Here is a 22270-nt window from a genome sequence, read left to right on the forward strand (position 1 = left end):
TTCAACGCATTTGGGAGACATCATTTTGATTGGCTGGAACAATGTCTCTTGTTGTTGTCAACTACTACCTACCTGTTTCCGCTAGTAATGCATAGACAACTGTACTATGACTCTTTCATTTTGTTTTGTTTTTTTCTTCATGTTCTATTGCCATTTCAATGTCCAATGTACATTAGCAATGTCTCTTTGTTTGTCCCACTCTGATTTATTGTTAATAAAATTGTTTGAACAAGAAAAAGTACAGCTGTAGGAAGGAGTCCCAGACCTGATGGGTTTACTGTAAGATACTATAAGATGTTTAAAGAAAATATAGTCCCTAAACTATGTTCATATATGAACACACTAGGAGATGAGACAAAGATGAGGGGGGAATTGTTACAGGCATATATAACCGTAATACCCAAGGAAGGGAAAGATTGGTTTCAGTGTCTCAACTATAGACCCATATTTTTGCTGAATACTGATACAAAATTATATGCACAGGTACTAGCTACCAGGATGAAAGAGTTGATGTCTGCCTGGATACACTTAGACCAAGTGGAATTTATTCCGGGTAGAGAGGGAAAGGATAATGGTAGGGTAAACATGGTGAGGGGGATGGAAATTAAATATGGATTTTTATACTGTATGTTACTGGTTTAATATGGACTTGTATAACAAAAATGTAATAAAGATATAATTCTAAAAAAGAAAGTATCTTACTTGCTTTGCTGGACAGAATGTTCCCATCACATTTGAATGATTTACACTTGAGTGTTCAGGACAGGAAGTGAAAGGAAATCTTTGAGACACAGGTGGAGGAAAAAAACTTAGTGGTTTTAAGCCTTACTTACTCTATCCAGAAAAATGGTTTTAGTTGTACTTTTAAAATAGTCTTTCTAAAATACAGTAAACCTTTATCATTGAATGAAACAAGTACAGTATCTACCTGCCCTTCTCTCTTAATTTACACTGTGGGGTTTTTTTTGTATATTTTAGGTGCACTTTACATTTTTAACTACCGGTAGTTTAAATGTGCAACTTGGCGGTTTTTGTTTGTTTTTCTTTCCTATTGAGCAAAATTTGCTGCATTATGTTTAAGGCCCAGTCTAAGATGAACTTGAGCTGCTGTTTTGTCTGCAAGCTTTAAGTATTGCTTCTTATGAAGGCAGGGAGATTCTGCTATAGTCTGTTAAGTGTCTCATTCATGTTTTTAGTACTTGACATTGAAAAACAAGCCACAAGAGGCCTGCAGTGCCAACCTCTTTATATAGCATCAAGATTTTTGTTGTTGCATTAAGATATATGCTAGTAAGCTTGTAAAATATAATTGCTATTGATTCTGATCGTCTACATATTTCTGACACTTCTGCATTCAAATTCACAACACTCCAACCTCCCACAGCTTACTGGTTTTCCCAGTGCTGAAAGCCACTGTCTGTTTTCACCTTGAAGTGAATCTGATATTGCATCTCTTCCACTCAGACATTTTGGCTTACTTCTGCTTCTCAGAAGATGGCTAAAAGTGACCCCTCACATTTTTGTAAATATTTTATTATATCTTTTCATGTGACAACACAGAAGAAATGGCACTTTGCTAAAATGTAAAGTAGTGATTGTACAGCTGGTATAACAGTGTAAATTTGCTGTCCCCTCAAAATAACTCAATACACCGCTATTAATGTCTAAACCGCTGGCAACAAAAGTGCGTACACCCCTAAGTGAAAATGTCCAAATTGGGCCCAAAGTGTCAATATTTTGTGTGGCCACCATTATTTTCCAGCACTGCCTTAACCCTCTTGGGTATGGAGTTCACCAGAGCTTCACAGGTTGCCACTGGATTCCTCTTCCACTCCTCCATGACGACATCATGGAGCTGGTGGATGTTAGAGACCTTGCGCTCCTCCACCTTCCATTTGAGGATGCCCCACAGATGTGCAATAGGGTTTAGGTCTGGACACATGCTTTTCCAGTCCATTACCTTTACCCTCAGCTTCTCTAGGAAGGCAGTGGTCATCTTGGAGGTGTGTTTGGGGTCGTTATGTTGGAATACTGTAAAAATATTACAGCGTAAAAATTAAACAAACAATAGTGATTATATCAACAGTGATGAGATAATAAAAAAATCCACTGTCCCAAATAAACGATGATAGTGTTCCAGTCAAAGAAACTGTGCAAAAAAACCAAATGTGTTCCTTAAATAATATCCCCACACCATCCATGATCACCTTCCGGTACAATCTACACTCACCAGATATGATGGACTCTTAGCTTGTATGGCTTAAGAGTCAAATGAGCTATTATTGGTGAAGCGTGTTCCTCGGAATGAACCAGATCATAGCAGAAATGCTTGTTTGACAATCTCCAACGACCACCAAGAGGACAGATGAGATGCAAAAAGACAATGGGGACACTAATTGTGTAATACTGTAGTACTCTTTAAATTAAAACCGAAGCATTATTGCACTCACATTTCACAAAATAAAAAGAAGCCTTAAATGATGGAAACTGTGCAGTTCCCACATCAGTGAATATTCAGACTGGCAAGTGTGTGCTCCCACATCAGTAGGTGAAAGACCAACAAAGATGGCTCTGGGACGCTGCGGATAGCGTGCGCTCGACTCACTGGATGTGACGTCGCAGAGCCTTCGCTAGAACCGGAAACTATGTCAATGTGTTTCACCCCTCTTCCAGGGACAGAAAATTTACACTGTTATACAAGCTGTACACTCAGTACTTTACATTGTAGCAAAATGTCAGTTCTTCAGTGTTGTCACAAGAAAAGATATAATAAAATATTTACAAAAATGTGAGGGGTGCACTCACTTCTGTGAGATAATATATGTGTGTGTGTGTGTGTGTGTGTGTGTGTGTGTGTGTGTGTGTGTGTGTATATATATATATATATATATATATATATATATATATATATATATATATATATATATATATATACACACACATACACACAGTGAAGGAGATAGGTATTTGATCCCCTGCTGATTTTAAATGCTTGCCCACACCAACCGATACATCCAAACAGGGCAAAACAATACATACAGGGGTTAAAAAAATCCACAAAAAAAAAAAAAATTATATAATAAAATGAAGGAAATAAGTATTTGATCCCCTGCTGATTTTGAATGTTTGCCCCCTCACAAACAAATGTCTAAAAATCGAATGGTAGGTGTATTGTAACACTGAGAGACAGAATAGCAACAAAAAATTCAAAAGAAATGCATGTCTAACAAATTATGCACTGATTTCATGTTCATGAGGGAAATAAGTATTTAATCCCCTTCACAAAACATGACTTAGTACTTGGTGGCAAATCCCTTGTTGGCAATCACAGAGGTCAGACAATTGGCCTAACTGTTGACTGATGGATGCCTGAACACTTTGAGATTGCTTTGTATCCCTTTCCAGCCTTATGCTGATCAACTACTCATGATTCTATGTCTTCAGAGAGTTCTTTTTTGTGAGGCATGGTTCACATCAGCTGGTATTTCTTATGAACAGCAATCTCTGAGGGTATTTTATCAAAAGTAGCTATAAACCACATCTCCAAACGTATTCCATTAACTGGACTCTAGGTGTGCAAACTTTTACTACTTCAATGAAAGCTAATTGAAGGCAAAAGGGTTCCCTTTTTTTTTCCTTCACCACAGTGAATGTTTAAATGAGTGTAATCTATATACAGTGAAGGAAATAAGTATTTGATCCCCTGCTGATTTTGAATGTTTGCCCACTCACAAAGAAATGATCAGTCTAAAAATCAAATGGTAGGTGTATTGTAACACTAAGAGACAGAATAGCAACAAAAAATTCAAAAGAAATGCATGTCTAACAAACTATGCACTGATTTGCATGTTCATGAGGAAAATAAGTATTTGATCCCCTTCACAAAACATGACTTAGTACTTGGTGGCAAATCCCTTGTTGGCAATCACAGAGGTCAGACATTTCCTGTAGATGGCCACCAGGTTTGCACACATCTCAGGAGGGATTTTGGCCCGCTCCTCTTGGCAGATCCTCTCCAACTCTTTAAGGTTTGGTGGCTGACGTTTGGAAACTCGAACTTTCAGCTCCCTCCACAGATTTTCAATTGGATTAAGGTCTGGAGACTGGCTAGGCCACTCCAGGGCCTTACTGTGCTTCTTCTTGAGCCACTCCTTTGTTGCTTTAGACGTGTGTTTTGGGTCATTGTCATGATGGAACACCCATCCACGACCCATTTTCAATGCCCTGGCTGAGGGAAGAAGGTTCTCACCCAAGATTTGATGGTATATTGCCCCGTCCATCATCCCTTTGATTTGGTGCAGTTGTTCTGTCCCCTTAGCAGAAAAACATCCCCAAAGCAGAATGTTTCCACCACCATTTTTGACAGTTGGGATGGTGTTCTTTGGGTCATAGGCAGCATTCCTCCTCCTCCAAACACGGCGAGTTGAGTTGATACCTAAGAGCTCAATTTTGGTCTCATCTGACCACAACACTTTCAACCAGTCCTCCTGCATCATTCAGATGTTAAGTGGTAAACTTCAGACGGGCCTGGACATGTGCTTTCTTGAGCAGAGGGACCTTGCAGGCACTGCAGGATTTCAGTCCTTGTCGGTGTAGTGTGTTACCAATTGTTTTCTTGGTGACTGTGGTCCCAGCTGCCTGGAGATCATTGACAAGATACTCATGGTGTTCTGGGATGATTCCTCATTGTTCTCATGATCACTGACACTCCATGAGGTGAGATCTTGCATGGTGCACCAGACCCAGGGAGACTGACAGCTGTTTTGTCTTTCTCCCATTTGCGAATGAATGCACCAACTGTTGTCACCTTCTCACCATGCTGCTTGGCGATAGTTTGGTAGCCCAGTCCAGCCTTGTGTAAGTCTACAATCTTGTCCCTGACATCCTTGGACAGCTCTTTGGTCTCTGCCATGGTGGAGAGTTTGGAATCTGATTGTTTGATTGTTCCTGTGCACAGGTGTCTTTTATACAGGCAACAAAATGAGATTAGCAGCACTCCCTTTAAGAGACTGTTTCTAATCTCAGTTTGTTACCTGTATGAAAGACACCTGGTAGCCAGAAATCCTGCTGAATGATAGGGGATCAAATACTTATTTGCCTCATGAACATGCAAATTAGTGCATAATTTGTTAGACATGCATTTCTTTTGAAATTTTTGTTGCTATTCTGTCTCTCGATTTTACAATACACCTACCATTCGATTTTTATACTGATCATTTTTTTGTGAGTGGGCAAACATTCAAAATCAGCAGGGGATCAAATACTTATTCCTTCACTGTATACACGCAATATATTGGCAAAAGTATTGGGACACCCCTCCAAATCATTTGATTCAGGTTTTCCAATCACCTCCATGGCCACAGGTGTATAAAATCAAGCACCTAGGCATGCAGACTGTTTCTACAAACATTTGTGAAAGAATGGGTAACTCTCAGGAGCTCAGTGAATTCAAGCATGGTACCGTGATAGGTTGCCACCTGTGCAATAGGTCTATCTGTGAAATTTCCTTGCTACTAAATATTCCACGGCCAACTGTTGATGGTATTATAACAAAGTGGAAGCAACTGGGAACAACAGCAACTCGGCCACGAAGTGTTAGCTAAAATGTCAGAGCACGTTGAAGTGCACAGTGTGCAGGAGTCACCGACTGTCTGGAAAGTCAATAGCTAAGGACCTCCAAACTTCATGTGGCATTCAGATTAGCACAACAGTGTGTAGAGAGCTTCATGAAATAGGCTTCCATGGCCGAGCAGCTACAACCAAGCCTTACACCAAGTGCAATGCAAAGCGTTGCATGCAGTGGTGTAAAGTGGACTCTAGAGGATTGGAGACGTGTTCTCTGAAGTGACAAATCACACTTCTCTGTCTGGCAATCCAATGGACATGTCTGGATTTTGTCCAGGAGAACAGTACTTGCCTGACTGCATTGTGCCAAGGGTAAAGCTTGGCAGAGGGGGAATTATGTTGTTGGGTTGTTTTTTTTTCCAGGGGTTGGGCCTGGCCCCTTAGTTCCAGTGAAGGGAACTCTTAAGGCATGAGGTATACCGAGACGTTTTGGACAATTTCATGCTCCCAACTTTGTGGGAACTGTTTGGGGATGGCCTCTTACTGTTCCAACATTAGTGCAGACTAGTGCACAAAGCAAGGTCCGTAAAGACATGAATGAGTGAGTTTGGGGTGTAGCAACTTGAATGGCCTGCACAGAATCCTGACCTCAACTTGACAGAACACCTTTAGAATGAATTAGAGCGGAGACAGATGGATACTACAAGTCAGGCCTCGTCTGACATCAGTAAAAAAGTTAAAGTTCATGAGCGTGTAAAGGCAGGTGTCCCTATACGTTTGGCAATATAGTGTATATACAAATAACAATCAGCCATAACTTTGATCAGTCGCCTTTTTTCTCCTTTTTTGTACCAAAACAGCCCCTTTTCCTACCAAAGTGTGTGTATATATATGTATGTATGTGTGTGTGTGTGTGTGTATATGTGTATATATATATATATATATATATATATATATATATATATATATACACACACATACTGCATATTGTATAAATATTTGCAAATTTATGAAAAAGGAAAAACTGAAATGTCGCATTCGTAACACTTGAAATTCAGCTCAGCACGGCCTTCTCATCTCCACTGGCATATCAGTGGTGGTATGATCGAGCCCTGATTAGACTGACAGACTTTCAAAGAGGAGGGTCATTTTATCTCTTTTGACCTGTTGCGTACCCTCTTTGATGCCGCACTTCGCAAACATTATCGTTACCTAGAAATATGTCACTTTTTTAGTTCCCATTTTGGTCTGACACCGACTCTACCAATGACCTATTTTGAACGTATCTTCTGTGACTCTCCTAGAGTTAAAGGCCTTATTTCAGACCTATATTGCCTTTTCTTGGATGCTGTAATGTCAAATTTTCAGATGATGATTGGGACTCCATGTTGGATAACATACGCAGGGGTTCTAGATTCCTTTTGGTCCGAGAGACAGCCCTTAAGGTTCTTACCCCTTGGTACTATACTCCTTCTAGACTACATGTTATGTTCCCAAGAGTTTCGCACCTCTGTTTTAGGGGTTGCGGCCTTGCTGGAACTCTCATGTACATGTTTTGGGCCTGTCCTGGTCTTTCCCTGACATAGCATGGGATATCAGAGGTCGCCTCTGCTTTGGTTGGCTCTCCGGTTGTTTTATCGCCACAAATTTGTTTATTGGGTTCATCCATTCCAGGGGTCCCTGCCAGTTTGATGAGGCTGATTCACACCATCTGTGTTTCCACCCTATGGGCTATAGCCCTGTATTGGAAATCACCTGTAGTCCCATTAGCTTCTGTTTTACGGAGAATTGATTTGTTCATGCTCATGGGACTTATCCATTACTCTTTATTAGGATGCATTTATTTAACAAAAAATGGAATGGTTGGAAGATACATCGATATCTGCTGTTAGATTGAATGCCTATCTAAACCAGATCTGTCTTCGATTTTTGTGAGAAGTGCCATTAATATGCCAGCTTTGTTATATGATTCATTCATGTACTTGATTTTTATTTTGTGATGGTCTTTCTGTCATTGGAAAAAACCTGTTTGTTCCTTTTTTATTGTTCATTGTGCTACATTTTATAAGGCACATTCTTTGTATTCTGCCTTTTCAATAAAAAAGTTTGTAAACAAAAAAAAAAAGAAATTCAGTTCAGGTGCTTCTGGTTTCTCTTCATCATTGCTGAGATGTTTCTACACCCTTTATAGGAGTCCACCTGTGGTAAATTAAATTGATTGTACATGATTAAGAAAGGCACACACCTATCTCTAAAAGATCTCACAAGAAAGCCTGCTTGGAGTTTGCTAAACCTTTTTTTGCAAATTCCAGTTGGGCTTTCATGAGTTTTTTGTACTGAGGAGAGGCTTCCGTCTAGCCACTCTGCCAGATTGATAGAGGGCTGCAGTGATGGTTGTCCTTCTGGAACTTTGTTCCAACTCCACACAGGATCTCTGGAGCTCAGTCAAAGTGATCATCGGGTTGTTGGTCATCTCTTACGAAGGATCTTTTCCCCCAGTTGCTCAGTTTGGCCATGCAGCCAGCTTTTGGAAGAGTCCTAGTTGTGCCAAATTTCTTCCGTTTGAGAATTATGAAGGCCGCTGTGCTTTGCGGAACCTTCAGTGCAGCAGAATTTTTTTTTGTAGCCTTCCCCAGATCTGTGCCTTGCAATAATTGTGTCTAAGCTCTGCAGGCAGTTCCTTTGACCTCATGGCTTTTGTTCTGATACAATATGCATTGTCCGCTATGAGGCCTTTTATAGAGAGGTGTGTACCTTTCCAGATCATGTCCAATCAATTAAATTTTCCACTGGTGGTTACCAATCAAGGAGTAGACACATCTCGGCAACAATCAAGAGAAACGGGAGGCATCTGAGATAAATTTCAAGTGTTGTTGCAAAGGGTCTGAAAACCTGTTGTGGTATTTCAGTGTTTCATAAATTTGCAAGCATTTCTAAAAGTCTAGATTAATGAGAGAGAAATGCATTTAGACAGCTGTAGTATCAGGCTGAAACATAACAAAATTGAAAAAAGTGAAGGGGGTCTGAATACTTTATGAATGCACTGTATATATAATTATCCTGACTGTGGCCCCTGTACGGTGTGAAGAAATAAGTTCTGTGCAGCCAGCCAGCTGCCATATTTCCTTGTACGGTAAAGGAAGGCTTTTCGCTCCACAATGGGGAGCAGTTCTCCAATGTGTAAATATTTAGATGCTGTAAGAATTCAACTGCACCATCTGTAATGAATCAGGAAGAAAGTATGTAACAAAGACAGACTCATCCTAAGCCATAACCTATATTTATCCTTCATGACACTGGCCATGTGTAAGGTTTTTTTTGATTGATTTTTGATGTGAAATTCCTTTGCTTTTGTTTGCTGGTAGTATAGAGGAGGGGCTGTACAGGGATTTGGTGCCTGACAGATGAGGAACTCTGCACTAAACAAACCGTCTCTATATTTTGGCACATCTCTAAAAATAGCCTACTAGCAATTTTGTAAAATATTTGTTGTCTTGGGAAGGATGTTAACATTAAAGACTAGGTTCACTTTTGAAAAAAAATTAATAAATGTGCAGGTTTTTGCAGGAAAAATGTGCATTTATTACTCGTGATTTTGTACATGACTCTGCAAAGCATTGTACTTGCAAACAATGTATTGAAGGTGCAATTAGGGCTGGGACAAGGGGTGGGCAGGAGGGAGTGGCTGCCCTGGACGCAATGGTTTTCTGTAAGGATAGGGGCGCCTTCCTACTGTTGCAAGGCTGACAGGAGTAGTGACAGTGGCAATGATTTTGCAAAACGAGTGACTGCTGAGTGTAGGATCCCCAAAGCTTGTATGTCATGAATAGGATGTGGGCTCAGTTTGGCATCTTTGCCCTGGGTGCTGGATGACCTTGTCCTGGCACTGGGTACAATGTCCAGCTCCTGCAAACACTTCTTCCAGTTCTCTGCCCGTACCTCTGTAAGAACTTTCAGTTGGAGAGCTGGAGGAAGATTCATTGGACTACGAGAGCGCTGAAACCTCCATTCGTAGTAAGTTGACAACTACAAGTCCATCTGCTGTGGCAGCAGATGGGACTTTGGAGTTTATCTGTAGAACTCTTATGAACAAATGAGGCAGTTGTGCGAGTGAAGCCCAGCACAGTTGAGCCTATTGTAAATGTGACAGTAGCTGTGGGGGAGAACAATCCTGCCTGCTGTCACAGGGCAAGGTGGTTTGAGAGTGGGAGGGGGAAGCATTTTCACCATGTCACATTTACACTCTAAATACGTAGGTAATGTAACATAATGCAAAAGGTGAATCTAGCCTTTAAACTGAATTTCTATCCTAGATAGAATAATTTGTTGTGTCTTTGCTCTATGCTTTCATATCTTGTAAATCTAAAGTGGTAATCTGAAAAGACTTTTAAAGCGTCACCTATGGATAATAAAATGTACGTCGCTTGTCACTTTTGCGTGTGCAATTTTGAAGCATGACATTTTTGGTATCTATTTGCTCAGCGTAACATCATCTTTTATATTTTACAAAAAGCTGGGTTATATATTGTGTTATTTTGCATTAAAATTCAAAAAAGTGTATTTTTTTCCCCCAAAAAAAATTTGTTTTAAAAACTACTGCACAAATACCGTGTGAAGTAAAAAAAAAAAAAAAAAAGGCAAAACCCATCAATTTATTCTCTACGGCCTCTGGTTTAACAAATTATAATGTTTGGGGGCTCAAAGTAATTTTCTAGTAAAAATACTGATTTTTACAAAATTTGCCAGAAAAGGTTTGGTATGGAAGTGGATACAAGCGAGTAAAACAAGACAGGTCCTGTATTCATGTCCTGGTGTTTTGTGTGTCCTATGGATCAATAAATATACACTATATTCATCAATCCTCTGGTGTGTGGCAGACTCTTCTTCCTGTTTCTTGGCAGTGGATATAACTGAGATCCTCCAGCCCCCTTATTATCCGTGTTGTCTTTTCTGGACTCTCTCCAGTTCAAGGACATCCTTCCTGAGGATTAGTGACCAAAACTAGACCTATACTCAAGATGTGGCAGAACCAGAGTTTTATAAAGTGGTAGAATTCTAGTTTTATTTCTTAAAGTAAATACCCCTTTAAAGCGGTAGTAAACTTGAGAAAAACTGGAGCTTGAGGGAAAAATGTTTTTAAAAATCCCCTGCAAGGTAATGTCATAATGTGCTAGTATGCATTGCATACTAGCACATTATACAGGACCTACCTTTAAAATGAAGCCCTCCAACAGTGCACTGTCCCCAATGCAGAGGCTTCCATCTTCACCCAGTCTACTTTCCGGGTTAATGAGCTCCGGCCGTCTGACTGACCGAGCTGCGATTACGTCACTCTTGGGCATGGGTGCAGGAGTCTCGGGACACGGCACAGTGCTCTGAAAAGAACAGTATGGGTATGCCATTCCTTCAGAGCGCATGTGCCAGCTGTCAAAAAGAGCGAATATCTCCTAAATGGTACACGTTTAGGAGATATTAATTTTACCTACAGGTAAACTTTATAAGCTTACCTGTAGGTAAAAGATGCAAAAGTGGGTTTACTTCCCCTTTAATGTATGTTATTCTGCTGGCCTTGCTATCCACAGCTTGGCATTTTTTGTTATTGCTGAGTTTGTCATCTGCTAGGACCACCCGATCCTTTCCCATCCTCGATTTCCCCAGAGGTTTTCCCCAACTTGCATGCATATCTTAGCTCTCAATTGCCTTACTTTAGAGTTGGTATTAACTGGTTTTCTGTGGTAATTTGCCATATAATGTTATATGATCCTCATCTAGGTCACAATATACAAACACTATGTGCTTAAGCTGATAACACACAAACAATTCTTATTTCTTGTGTCTACAGTGAAGGAAAGAAGTATTTGATCCCCTGCTGATTTTGAATGTTTGCCCACTCACAAAAATGATCCATCTAAAAATCGAATGGTAGGTGTATTGTAACAGTGAGAGAAAGAATAGCAACAAAAATTCAAAAGAAATGCATATCTAACAAATTATGCACTGATTTGCATGTTCATGAGGGAAATAAGTATTTGATCCCCTATCAATCAGCAGGATTTCTGGCTACCAGGTGTCTTTCATTCAGGTAACAAGCTGAGATTAGAAGCAGTCTCTTAAAGGGTATGCTGCTAATCTCATTGTGTTACCTGTATAAAAGACACCTGTCCACAGGAGCAATCAAACAGATTCCAAACTCTTCACCATGGCAAAGACCAAAGAGCTGTCCAAGGATGTCAGGGACAAGATTGTAGATCTACACAAGGCTGGACTGGGCTACCAAACTATCGGCAAGCAGCTTGGTGAGAAGGTGACAACAGTTGGTGCAATCATTCGCAAATGGAAGAAAGACAAAACAGCTGTCAGTCTCCCTGGGTCTGGTGCACCATGCAAGATCTCACCTCGTGGAGTGTCAATGATCATGAGAACAGTGAGGAATCATCCCAGAACTACATGTGTGGATCTTGTCAATGATCTCCAGGCAGCTGGGACCACAGTCACCAAGAAAACAATTGGTAACACAGTATGCCGACAGAGATTGAAATCATGCAGTGCCCGCAAGGTGCCTCTGCTCAAGAAAGCACATGTCCAGACCTGTCTGAAGTTTGCCACTGAACATCTGAATGATGCAGAGTAGGACTGGTTGAAAGTGTTGTAGTCAGATGAGACCAAAATCGAGCTCTTTGGCATCATCTCGCCGTGTTTGGAGGAGGAGGAATGATGCCTATGACCCCAAGAACACTATCCCAACTGTCAAATATGGTCGTGGAAACATTCTGCTTTGGGGGTGTTTTTTTGCTAAGGGGACAGGACAACTGCACCACATCAAAGGGACAATGGACGGGCAATGTACCGTCAAATCTTGGGTGAGAACCTTCTTCCCTTAGCCAGGGCATTGAAAATGGGTCATGAATGGGTGTTCCAGCATGACAATTACCCAAAACACACGGCCAAGGCAACAAAGGAGTGGCTCAAGAAGAAGCACATTAAGGTCCTGGAGTGGCCTAGCCAGTCTCCAGACCTTAATCTGATTGAAAATCTGTGGAGGGAGCTGAAAGTTCAAGTTGCCAAACGTCAGCCACCAAACCTTAAAGACTTGGAGAGGATCTGCCAAGAGGAGTGGGCCAAAATCCCTCCTGAGATGTGTGCAAACCTGGTGGCCAACTACAGGAAACGTCTGACCTGTGTGATTGCCAACAAGGGATTTGCCACCAAGTACTAAGTCATGTTTTATGAAGGGGATCAAATACTTATTTCCCTCATGAGCAAATCAGTGCATAGTTTGTTAGACATGCATTTCTTTTGAATTTTTTGTTGCTATTCTGTCTCTTAGTGTTACAATACACCTACCATTTGATTTTTAGACTGATCATTTCTTTGTGAGTGGGCAAACATTCAAAATCAGCAGGGGATCAAATACTTATTTCCTTCACTGTATATAGATTACACTCATTTAAACATTCACAGTGGTGAAGGAAAAAAAAGGGAACCCTTTTGCCTTCAATTAGCTTTCATTGAAGTAGTAAAAGTTTGCACACCTAGAGTCCAGTTAATGGAATACGTTTGGAGATGTGGTTTATAGCTACTTTTGATAAAATACCCTCAGATTGCTGTTCATAAGAAGTACCAGCTGATGTGAACCATGCCTCACAAAAAAGAACTCTCTGAAGACATAGAATCATGAGTAGTTGATCAGCATAAGGCTGGAAAGGGATACAAAGCAATCTCAAAGTGTTCAGGCATCCATCAGTCAACAGTTAGGCCAATTGTCTATAAAATAAGACCGTTTAGTATTGTGGCTACTCTTCCTAGAAGTGAGTGTCTATCCATGATGACTCCCATGGCATAATGTAGAATCCTCAATAAGGGAAAGAACCCAAAAGTAACTGCTAAAGGCTTGAAGACATCACTGGACCTGGCAAACTTCCCTGTTCATGAATATACCATACGTACAGTAAGCCTTTGAAAAGGTACCTCGGAAAATGTTTTATGGACTGATAAAACAAAAGTTAAATTGTGAAGAATACTCAGTATTTATGGCGCAAAAAGTGCAATAGGTTACCAACATCAAAACATCCCAGTGGTGTAGCATGGTGGGGGGGGGGGCATGTTGATTTGGGCTTTCTTTGCTGCCTCAGGGCCTGGACCACTTGCTATCACCAAGGGGAAATTGAATTCCCAAGTTTACCTCCTACAGGATAATGTCAGGGTGGCTTTCCACCAGCTGAAGTTTATTAGAAGTTGGATGATGCAGCATGACAATGAACCTAAGCATCAAGGTAAATGCACTACAGACTGGTTCAGAAAAATAAAGTACACCTTTTGGAGTGGCCCGGTCAGAGCCCAGACCTTAATCCCATTGAGATACTGTGAAATGACCTCAGGAGAGCAGTTCACACCAGACATCCTCCAAATGTGTCTGAGCTGAAGCAGTGCTGTAAAAAGGAATGGTCAAAAGTTTCTCCTGAACATTGTGCAGGTATGATCCAGTGCTAACAAAAGTGCTTGCTTGAAGTCATTCCTGCCAAAGGAGGTTTGACCAGTTAACCCCAAGGCTTAACTTACTTTTTCCTCCAGCACTGTGAATGTTTAATAGGTGTATTCAATAAAGACACGAGAAATTTGAATTGTTTGTATGTTATCAGCTTAAGCACATTGTATGTGTCTACTGTAACTTAAATGAGGATCCAATAACATGTTATGGCAAGTCACTGCACAACACTAGTTAAAGTAGAAGAAAAGGCTCCCCTTCACTGCTAAACACTCACTAACCATAACAGTTGAAATTCTGCATAGTTAAAACTTTTTAAATGGCCCTGTGCGCAAAATCACATGTGTAGATATACGTGATTTCACTTTTTTTGACTAGGGGGCATGCGTGTGCCATCCTACCCACACTGTAATTGGCTCCTGTAGGTGTCAATCACCGGGTCCCAGTCGGTGATTCATGGCTAGGACTCTGATCGGCAGAGGAGCTGGCAGGTGAGAGATCTGTGAGTGTAAAGTAGGGAGATGAAAACCAGCACATCCCCTAGTAAAACGCAACAAAGTACACAGTAAAAACACTCCATAACACACAGTTATATCCTGGATAGCCCCAGATGTTAATCTCTTCCTGCCCATTGTCAGTCAGTTCCCACTCAGTGTCAGAATGTCCGCCGTACCATTGCAGTCCCGCTTTTTATTGGATATATTTTATAGCAAAAAGTAAAATCTATTAAATTCTCAGCCTTTTTTCATTTATAGAGCAGAAAAAACCCAGTGATGATCAAATACCACCAAAAGAAATTTCATTTGTGTACAGTGTTGCACGACCTCGCAAATGTCCATTAAAGTAGCACAGCACCATATAGCAAAAAATGGCCTGGTCATGAAGGGGGGTAAATCTTCTGGAGGGCAAGTGGTTAAGCTTCTTTGTACCTCATCTTCTATCAAAAGTCCCGCTGTCGCATGACCACACAGCGGTGAGCTTTAGTAGATCAGTGTGTCTGTTCGGCATGTCCTCCCTCTTCCTAGGCTTGTCACTAGCAGAAGTGACATCCCTAGCGGATGGCTGGGAGGGGTGGGGGTAGAGGCGATCGTGATGGTTGAGGGGGAAGCTGGTGGATCTGGGCAGGATGGAGTCTGGTGGGATGGGGCAGAGCTGCTCTGAGCTATGCTAATTTTATTACAGAGTTCGACAACGATCTAAGGAAGTGCCTGTGAGTTGCCACATTCAGCTCAACAGGCATACTGTTGTTGGTACAGAACAGGAGATTGCTGACGGTCTAGCTTAGACTACTGTTTCCAATCTAGATAATCTGCAATTCAGAAAATGCGTAATATAACAGTTAAAGTTATTTGACATACTATTTATTGGCAAATGTTGCTTTTTGAGTGGAATTCCACTTTAATTCCAAGGGGTTCATATACTTTTTCTTTTATTTTTATATTAAACTGCATTTGGTATATAGCTGCCCACTCCTCTATTTTAAGTGTATCCTCTTGTATAGTTGCTATACCCTGTTGTGAAGTTATAGCCCTGCTTAGCTCTGTATCATTAGAAAATACTGAAACTGAACAATTTTTTTCCAATCTCTATCATTTATGAACAAGTTAAACAGAATGGTCTCAGAACCAGCGCTGGGGCTATATAGCTGCCCACTCCTCTATTTTAAGTAGGTCCTCTTGTACAGTTGATATATCCTGTTGTGAAGTTCTTTCCCTGCTGAGCTTTGTATAATCAGCGAACACTGACATTTAACTATTCTAATCTCTTTATAATTTATGAACAAGTTAAACAGAATTGTTTACAGGACCAGCTCTGGGGCATGCCCATCATTTCTGGGGATGGGGGTTATTTCACTGCCTTGACAAGCAATGCAGGTGGAGGGGTTAACTTTCACTGACATGGACTACCAATGCAGGGAGCGGTGGGAGGTTAAATTGAAAAATTTCACAGCCTGTGACCACCAATGCATGGGGGGGTTAACTTTTACTGCCACTCACCACCAATGCAGGGGTGGTAAACTTTTCAACACCAATGTGGGAGCAGGTAAATTTCACTGCCACTGACCATCAATGTTAGTAGTACTGACACTAGAGCTTGGGACTAGTATTGCGTTCACCAACACCAATGTGTGGGGAGGGGTGGTGTAACGGAACCGGTACCCGACCGCACTTGGGTATATTCCGTTATACCGCAGCTTCCCCTGTCCGAACACCATCCACGGACCACACCCTTGAAATCCCTCAAGAAATAGACAGCACCCAGCTCTCCTTAAACAGGAAGCCAACTCTACTTTATTTTACACAAACAACAGGATATATACAGAGGGTGGGGAAACAACCAAGAACAGGAAATACATCATCACCCCTCCCCATCCCATCAAGACACAGAACAATGGGATGAAACACATGGCAAAGGACATTGACCAACCCCCACACCAATACACAAACAGTACATCCCATAATAGTTGGCTGGACAGGAAGACACAGCACAATGGGGGGTAGCACATGGCAAACAGACAATGGACAGCCATGTGGCCTAGACAAAGGACAACACACAAATGCACAATACTGGGACATTCACATGTACAACCTGTACCCTTAAACAGGCACAGGGTGGGTTAAACATAATGATTTGGGGAGATGATACAGAGGTCCCCCCACCCCCAAAAGTCACTCCCGTCACAGGTGGTTATTGCATTCACTGACATCAATGTTGGCAGCTATTATTCCATCCAATGAAACTAGTACTGGGGGGCTATTATTGCGTTTACCAACATCAATTCTGGGGGTTATTGCATTCACTGACACCAGTATTGGAAGCAATTGTACTCCAACTTCTTCAGTGTGCATTCGATATACTGCAAAAAATGCAGCAGGACCAACATTTTTGGGATGTTGAGGCACTGTATGGCCCTCTGAAGGTGTCGATCTGAGGCCCTCTATAATTTTCCAGTTGACTACTACTGCTTTAGATGTTATTGTGCTGTCAGGATTAACTGTTAGAGTGATATCAAGATAATCTTCTACATGGATGCAAGTAACTTTTGAATACTGATCCCAGTGAATTGGTATTTAGGTGTTAGACAAAAGTTCCCAGATGAAAATCATATCTTCTATATAGCTTAATGCAGGACTTAAAGGAACTGTTGGAATAGATGTATTATTCTTGAGATGTACAGGTTTGCATAACTAGTCCAATTTTAAATAGAGATATATTGTGTTAACTATGTTTGTATTGGAAATGTTGCAAAATTTTTTCCACCTTTAGGATCACCATTTATGTTTCAATCAGATCATAAAATCTTTGTACAATTGACTTGATTTTCTCAAGCTATGTACAATAATCAAAGAACCTAACAATGTAGGTAACTTTAGGTATACCTAATGTATCCAATCAATTTGTATCCATTTGGGCAGGTTCCTGCATTATATAGTTATCGGGGTATTGTGAGCTTAGGTAAACCTCATTAGGAAATTTTAGTAGTGTTTAGTCGATGTTTTCTCATTCTTTTGCCAGTGTACTTGGTGTACCTTGTACATTCTGAGCCATGGGATTTGTATTAAAGTAGAGTGAAAAATAAAACTTTTTTTCTTAATTTTGGATAGAGTAAAGGAGGGTTATAAACCCTGTCAGTGTTTTTGCCATCTGTTTCCCATTGAGGATATCCTTTCACTTGGCTGTCCCATACCCAAAACAGGAAGTGAGAGGAAATCCTGCTAAAGTGAGGGTGTCACCAGAACTAGTGTTCGCATTGGAAGATTTTTCCTCTATTCCTCTTCTGGTGACAACCTAACAATTGGAATTTTCATTCGTTTTCACTCTTGGTGATAATGGTAAACGGGATAAATAGAGAAGGTGAATCTCCCTAATGAGAATTTAGAAATTAAAACCTGACCGTTTCTAAAACCTCTCCACTCCAAAACAAAAAAAAAAAAAAGTTTTGCCTTCAGTTACACTTTAGGTAACATTGTGATAAACAAGATAATAAGATGAGTATGGCTTGTAAAGCAAAATGGTCCAATAACATGCTTACCACCAAGCTAGAATATGATGTAAATGTTAAAAGGAGGTGGGGCTTCAAGGAAATCCTATAGTCACAGCATACAATGTCATTTTTGAACATCAGCATTGTGAGAACAATACAAACAATAGTTATATCTGACAATCCAATAAGTTTTCTTGAAAAATCTTTTTTCCTGTTGCATGTGCTGCCTGTTTGCTGGCCATCTATTTCCACAACTTCCTGGATTCCCGCCACGCTTTACAGCACCTCTGTACTTCAGAAAGCAGGCCCTGTAAAATGTGTGACACATTAGTGCATATTTACAAGGCATGGTGATTGTGTCACAGAAGTGTGTGGAATTCTTCAAAAATCAAGTTTTTTTAAACTCCAACATGGTTCAGAATAATGGGAGTAGGCTAGAAATAATATATGTGGAAATCAATATATGATTTTAAACTTTGACCATAGATAGGCTTTAATTTTAAATAAACAGAACCTTAAACTAAACAGAATATTATTGGCTGGTTAGCTGCATATATGATGGATTAAATACATTTATTGTTCTGTGTATTACAGGTGATGTATATGATGTATGTGCTGTCTGCCTGGATGAATATGAAGAAGGAGATAAGCTACGAGTATTGCCCTGCTCTCACGGTATGGGGGTAAACAACATTCACATTGCCAGTATTGAAAGAAAAAAAAAAGATGTTTTGATTAATGGCTTTAGATAAAAGATAGAAAGGTAGTGTGTAAAATAGTTCACTTCTATCATCATCATCCGTGTACTGAGACTGCTTTCCTTCCGTATAATGTCAGCAAGAAGTCACATCCACAAATAAAATCAAAAGCAAGCCATACACAGTGTCTTACAGTACATTCACCTATAAGCAGAACATAACTGCATCCATGGCAATCTCGCATCCATGGCAGTCCTGGCTGTCTGGACTAATCACATGGTCCATGTCCCTAGATCCATTTTAGTGGATCCCTTTATCCATCACCACCTAGAACGTTTGTCTGTGGTATTTATTACCATTTGCAGTGAGCACAGATGTTTAAAGCGAGCATCCAGAATTTAAAGGATAAGTTCACCTTTTGACAAAAAATAATAAATACACATTTTTTTGCAGGTTAAAAAAATGTGTATTTTTTTTTTGGTGCATGAGCCTATAAAGCATTTCAGCAGATCACTAATGCCATGCAGGTCTCCTGCAAACCTGTCAGTATATCTGCTTGCCCGTTTATGAGATCAACACTATCTAAGGTTTGTAGTGAGCATGTGCTACTGCTACTTTGTTGCCTTTATCTTTGGCTTGTCTACAGCTGTCTGTTGTCAAGCTTCCACAAAAAAGTGGACTGGTTTGTCACCAGGTCCAGAGAACCTCCAACCTTCACAGTGGATGCTCTGATGACTCCATGGAATAGTTTATCTTAGCCATCCATTTCTTCTTTACAGTTCCTTCCTCACCTTTTCCACAGGGGATGTACAGTCAGGTCCATAAGTATTGGGACATCAACACAATTCTAACATTTTGGCTCTATATACCACCACAATGGATTTGAAATGAAACGAACAAGATGTGCTTTAACTGCAGACTGTCCGCTTTAATTTGAGGGTATTTACATCCAAATCAGGTGAACGGTGTAGGAATTACAACAGTTTGCATATGTGCCTCCCACTTGTCAAGGGACCAAAAGTAATGGAACAATTGGCTTCTCAGCTGTTCCATGGCCAGGTGTGTGTTATTCCCTCATTATCCAAATTACAATGAGCAGATAAAAGGTCCAGAGTTCATTTCAAGTGTGCTATTTGCATTTGGAATCTGTTGCTGTCAACTCTCAAGATGAGATCCAAAGAGCTGTCACTATCGGTGAAGCAAGCCATCATTAGGCTGAAAAAACAAACCCATCAGAGAGATAGCAAAAACATTAGGCGTGGCCATACCAACTGTTTGGAACATTCTTAAAAAGAAGAAACGCATCGGTGAGCTCAGCAACACCAAAAGACCCAAAAGACCACGGAAAACTACTGTGGTGGATGACCGAAGAATTCTTTCCCTGTTGAAGAAAACACCCTTCACAAAAGTTGGCCAGATCAAGAACACTCTCCAGGAGGTAGGTGTATGTGTGTCAAAGTCAACAATCAATTGAAGACTTCACCAGAGTGAATACAGAGGGTTCACCACAAGATGTAAACCATTCGTGAGCCTCAAAAACAGGAAGGCCAGATTAGAGTTTGCCAAACGACATCTAAAAAAGCCTTAAAAGTTCTGGAACAACATCCTATGGACAGATGAGACCAAGATCAACTTGTACCAGAGGGATGGGAAGAGAAGAGTATGGAGAAGGAAAGGAACTGCTCATGATCCTAAGCATACCACCTCATCAGTGAAGCATGGTGGTGGTAGTGTCATGGCGTGGGCATGTATGGCTGCCAATGGAACTGGTTCTCTTGTATTTATTGATGATGTGACTGCTGACAAAAGCAGCAGGATGAATTCTGAAGTGTTTCGGGCAATATTATCTGCTCATATTCAGCCAAGTGCTTCAGAACTCATTGGGCGCAGCTTCACAGTACAGATGGACAATGACCCAAAGCATACTGCAAAAGCAACCAAAGAGTTTTTTAAGGGAAAGAAGTGGAATGTTATGCAATGGCCAAGTCAATCACCTGACCTGAATCCGATTGAGCATGCATTTCACTTGCTGAAGACAAAACTGAAGGGAAAATGCCCCAAGAGCAAGCAGGAACTGAAGACAGTTGCAGTAGAGGCCTGGCAGAGCATCACCAGGGATGAAACCCAGCGTCTGGTGATGTCTATGCGTTCCAGACTTCAGGCTGTAATTGACTGCAAAGGATTTGCAACCAAGTATTAAAAAGTGAAAGTTTGATTTATGATTATTATTCTGTCCCATTACTTTTGGTCCCTTAACAAGTAGGAGGCACATGTGCAAACTGTTGTAATTCCTACACCGTTCACCTGATTTGGATGTAAATACCCTCAAATTAAAGCTGACAGTCTGCAGTTAAAGCACATCTTGTTAGTTTCATTTCAAATCCATTGTGGTGGTGTATAGAGCCAAAAATGTTAGAATTGTGTTGGTGTCCCAATATTTATGGACCTGACTGTAGTTAATGTTATTATCCTAATGTGATGTCAAAAGGATGCCAAAAGATAGCAACACATTAGCAAGGCTAAAAACATTCCAGGAACATGTAACCAGTGTTCTTTATTAGGGGGGGAAAACAAATTAAAGAGGATCGGTCATAACAGGAAGACCAGAATTGCCAATGCTGACTTGTTTTCCAGATGCTCTGGTTCTTTATTTTTTGTTAATACTTAATCACCGACCTGCAACACGCATGTGCATATAAGGAGCCCTGAAATCTAAAATGTTCATGCTTTGGTCAGGTCAGTGACTCCTTAAGAAGCATCAGGATCAGTGTTTTCTAGCAGAAGACTATAGATGTTTACTGATAACAGCAATTAAGCACTGTTAATCATCACATACAATAAATATGCAGTACAGGAAATGCCAACCCACCATAAGCTACAGTGTGCTTAATTATTGCAAATATTCAGTAAAAAGGAAAACGCCCATTGTGGTGGTGTATAGAGCCAAAAATGTTAGAATTGTGTCGATGTCCCAATATTTATGGACCTGACTGTACAACCCCAAGTCCAAAAATGTTGGTGCAGTGTGAAAAATCTACATAAATACAGAATGCAATGATTTGCAAATTTCATAAACCCATATTTTATTCACAATGGAAAATATATCATATGTTTAAACTTTTACAATTTACCATTTTAATTAAAAAAAAAAAAAAAAAGTAACTTTGAAACTGGGACAGGACAACAGAAAGGTGAGTAGTACGTACAAGGAAGAGCTGGAAGAACATTTTACAAATAATTGGGTTAATTGGCAAACAGTCATTAGTAAGACTGGGCATAAAAAGGGCCTCTTAGAGAGTCAGAGTGTCTCAGAAGTAAAGATGGACAGATGTTCGACAATCTGTTAAAAGCTGTGTCTAAAAATTGTCAGACAATTTCAGTATAATGTTCCTCAGCATAAAATTGCAAAAACTTTATTCATCATCTACAGTACATAATATCATAATAAAAAATTCAGAGAATCTGGAGAAATCTGTGTGCAAGGGACAAGGCTGAAACCCAATACTGGATGCCTGTGATTTTTGGACCCCCAGAAGG

General features: G+C 40.4%; 1 protein-coding gene across 2 annotated transcripts in view; it reads left to right on the top strand.

Moving 5' to 3' along the window:
- Positions 1-22270, top strand: part of RNF13 (ring finger protein 13) — a 138182-nt gene that overhangs the window by 112265 nt on the left and 3647 nt on the right. For both annotated transcript variants that reach the window (XM_089672587.1, XM_089672586.1), the window contains exon 9: positions 18630-18710. In XM_089672587.1, the coding sequence (XP_089528713.1) occupies positions 18630-18710 (81 nt within the window). The remainder of the gene's footprint in view (positions 1-18629; positions 18711-22270) is intronic.

The sequence above is a fragment of the Staurois parvus genome, unplaced genomic scaffold (assembly GCF_062004578.1).
Source record: "Staurois parvus isolate SC_StPar_1 unplaced genomic scaffold, SC_StPar_1.0 ptg000131l, whole genome shotgun sequence".
Lineage (NCBI taxonomy): Eukaryota > Metazoa > Chordata > Amphibia > Anura > Ranidae > Staurois > Staurois parvus.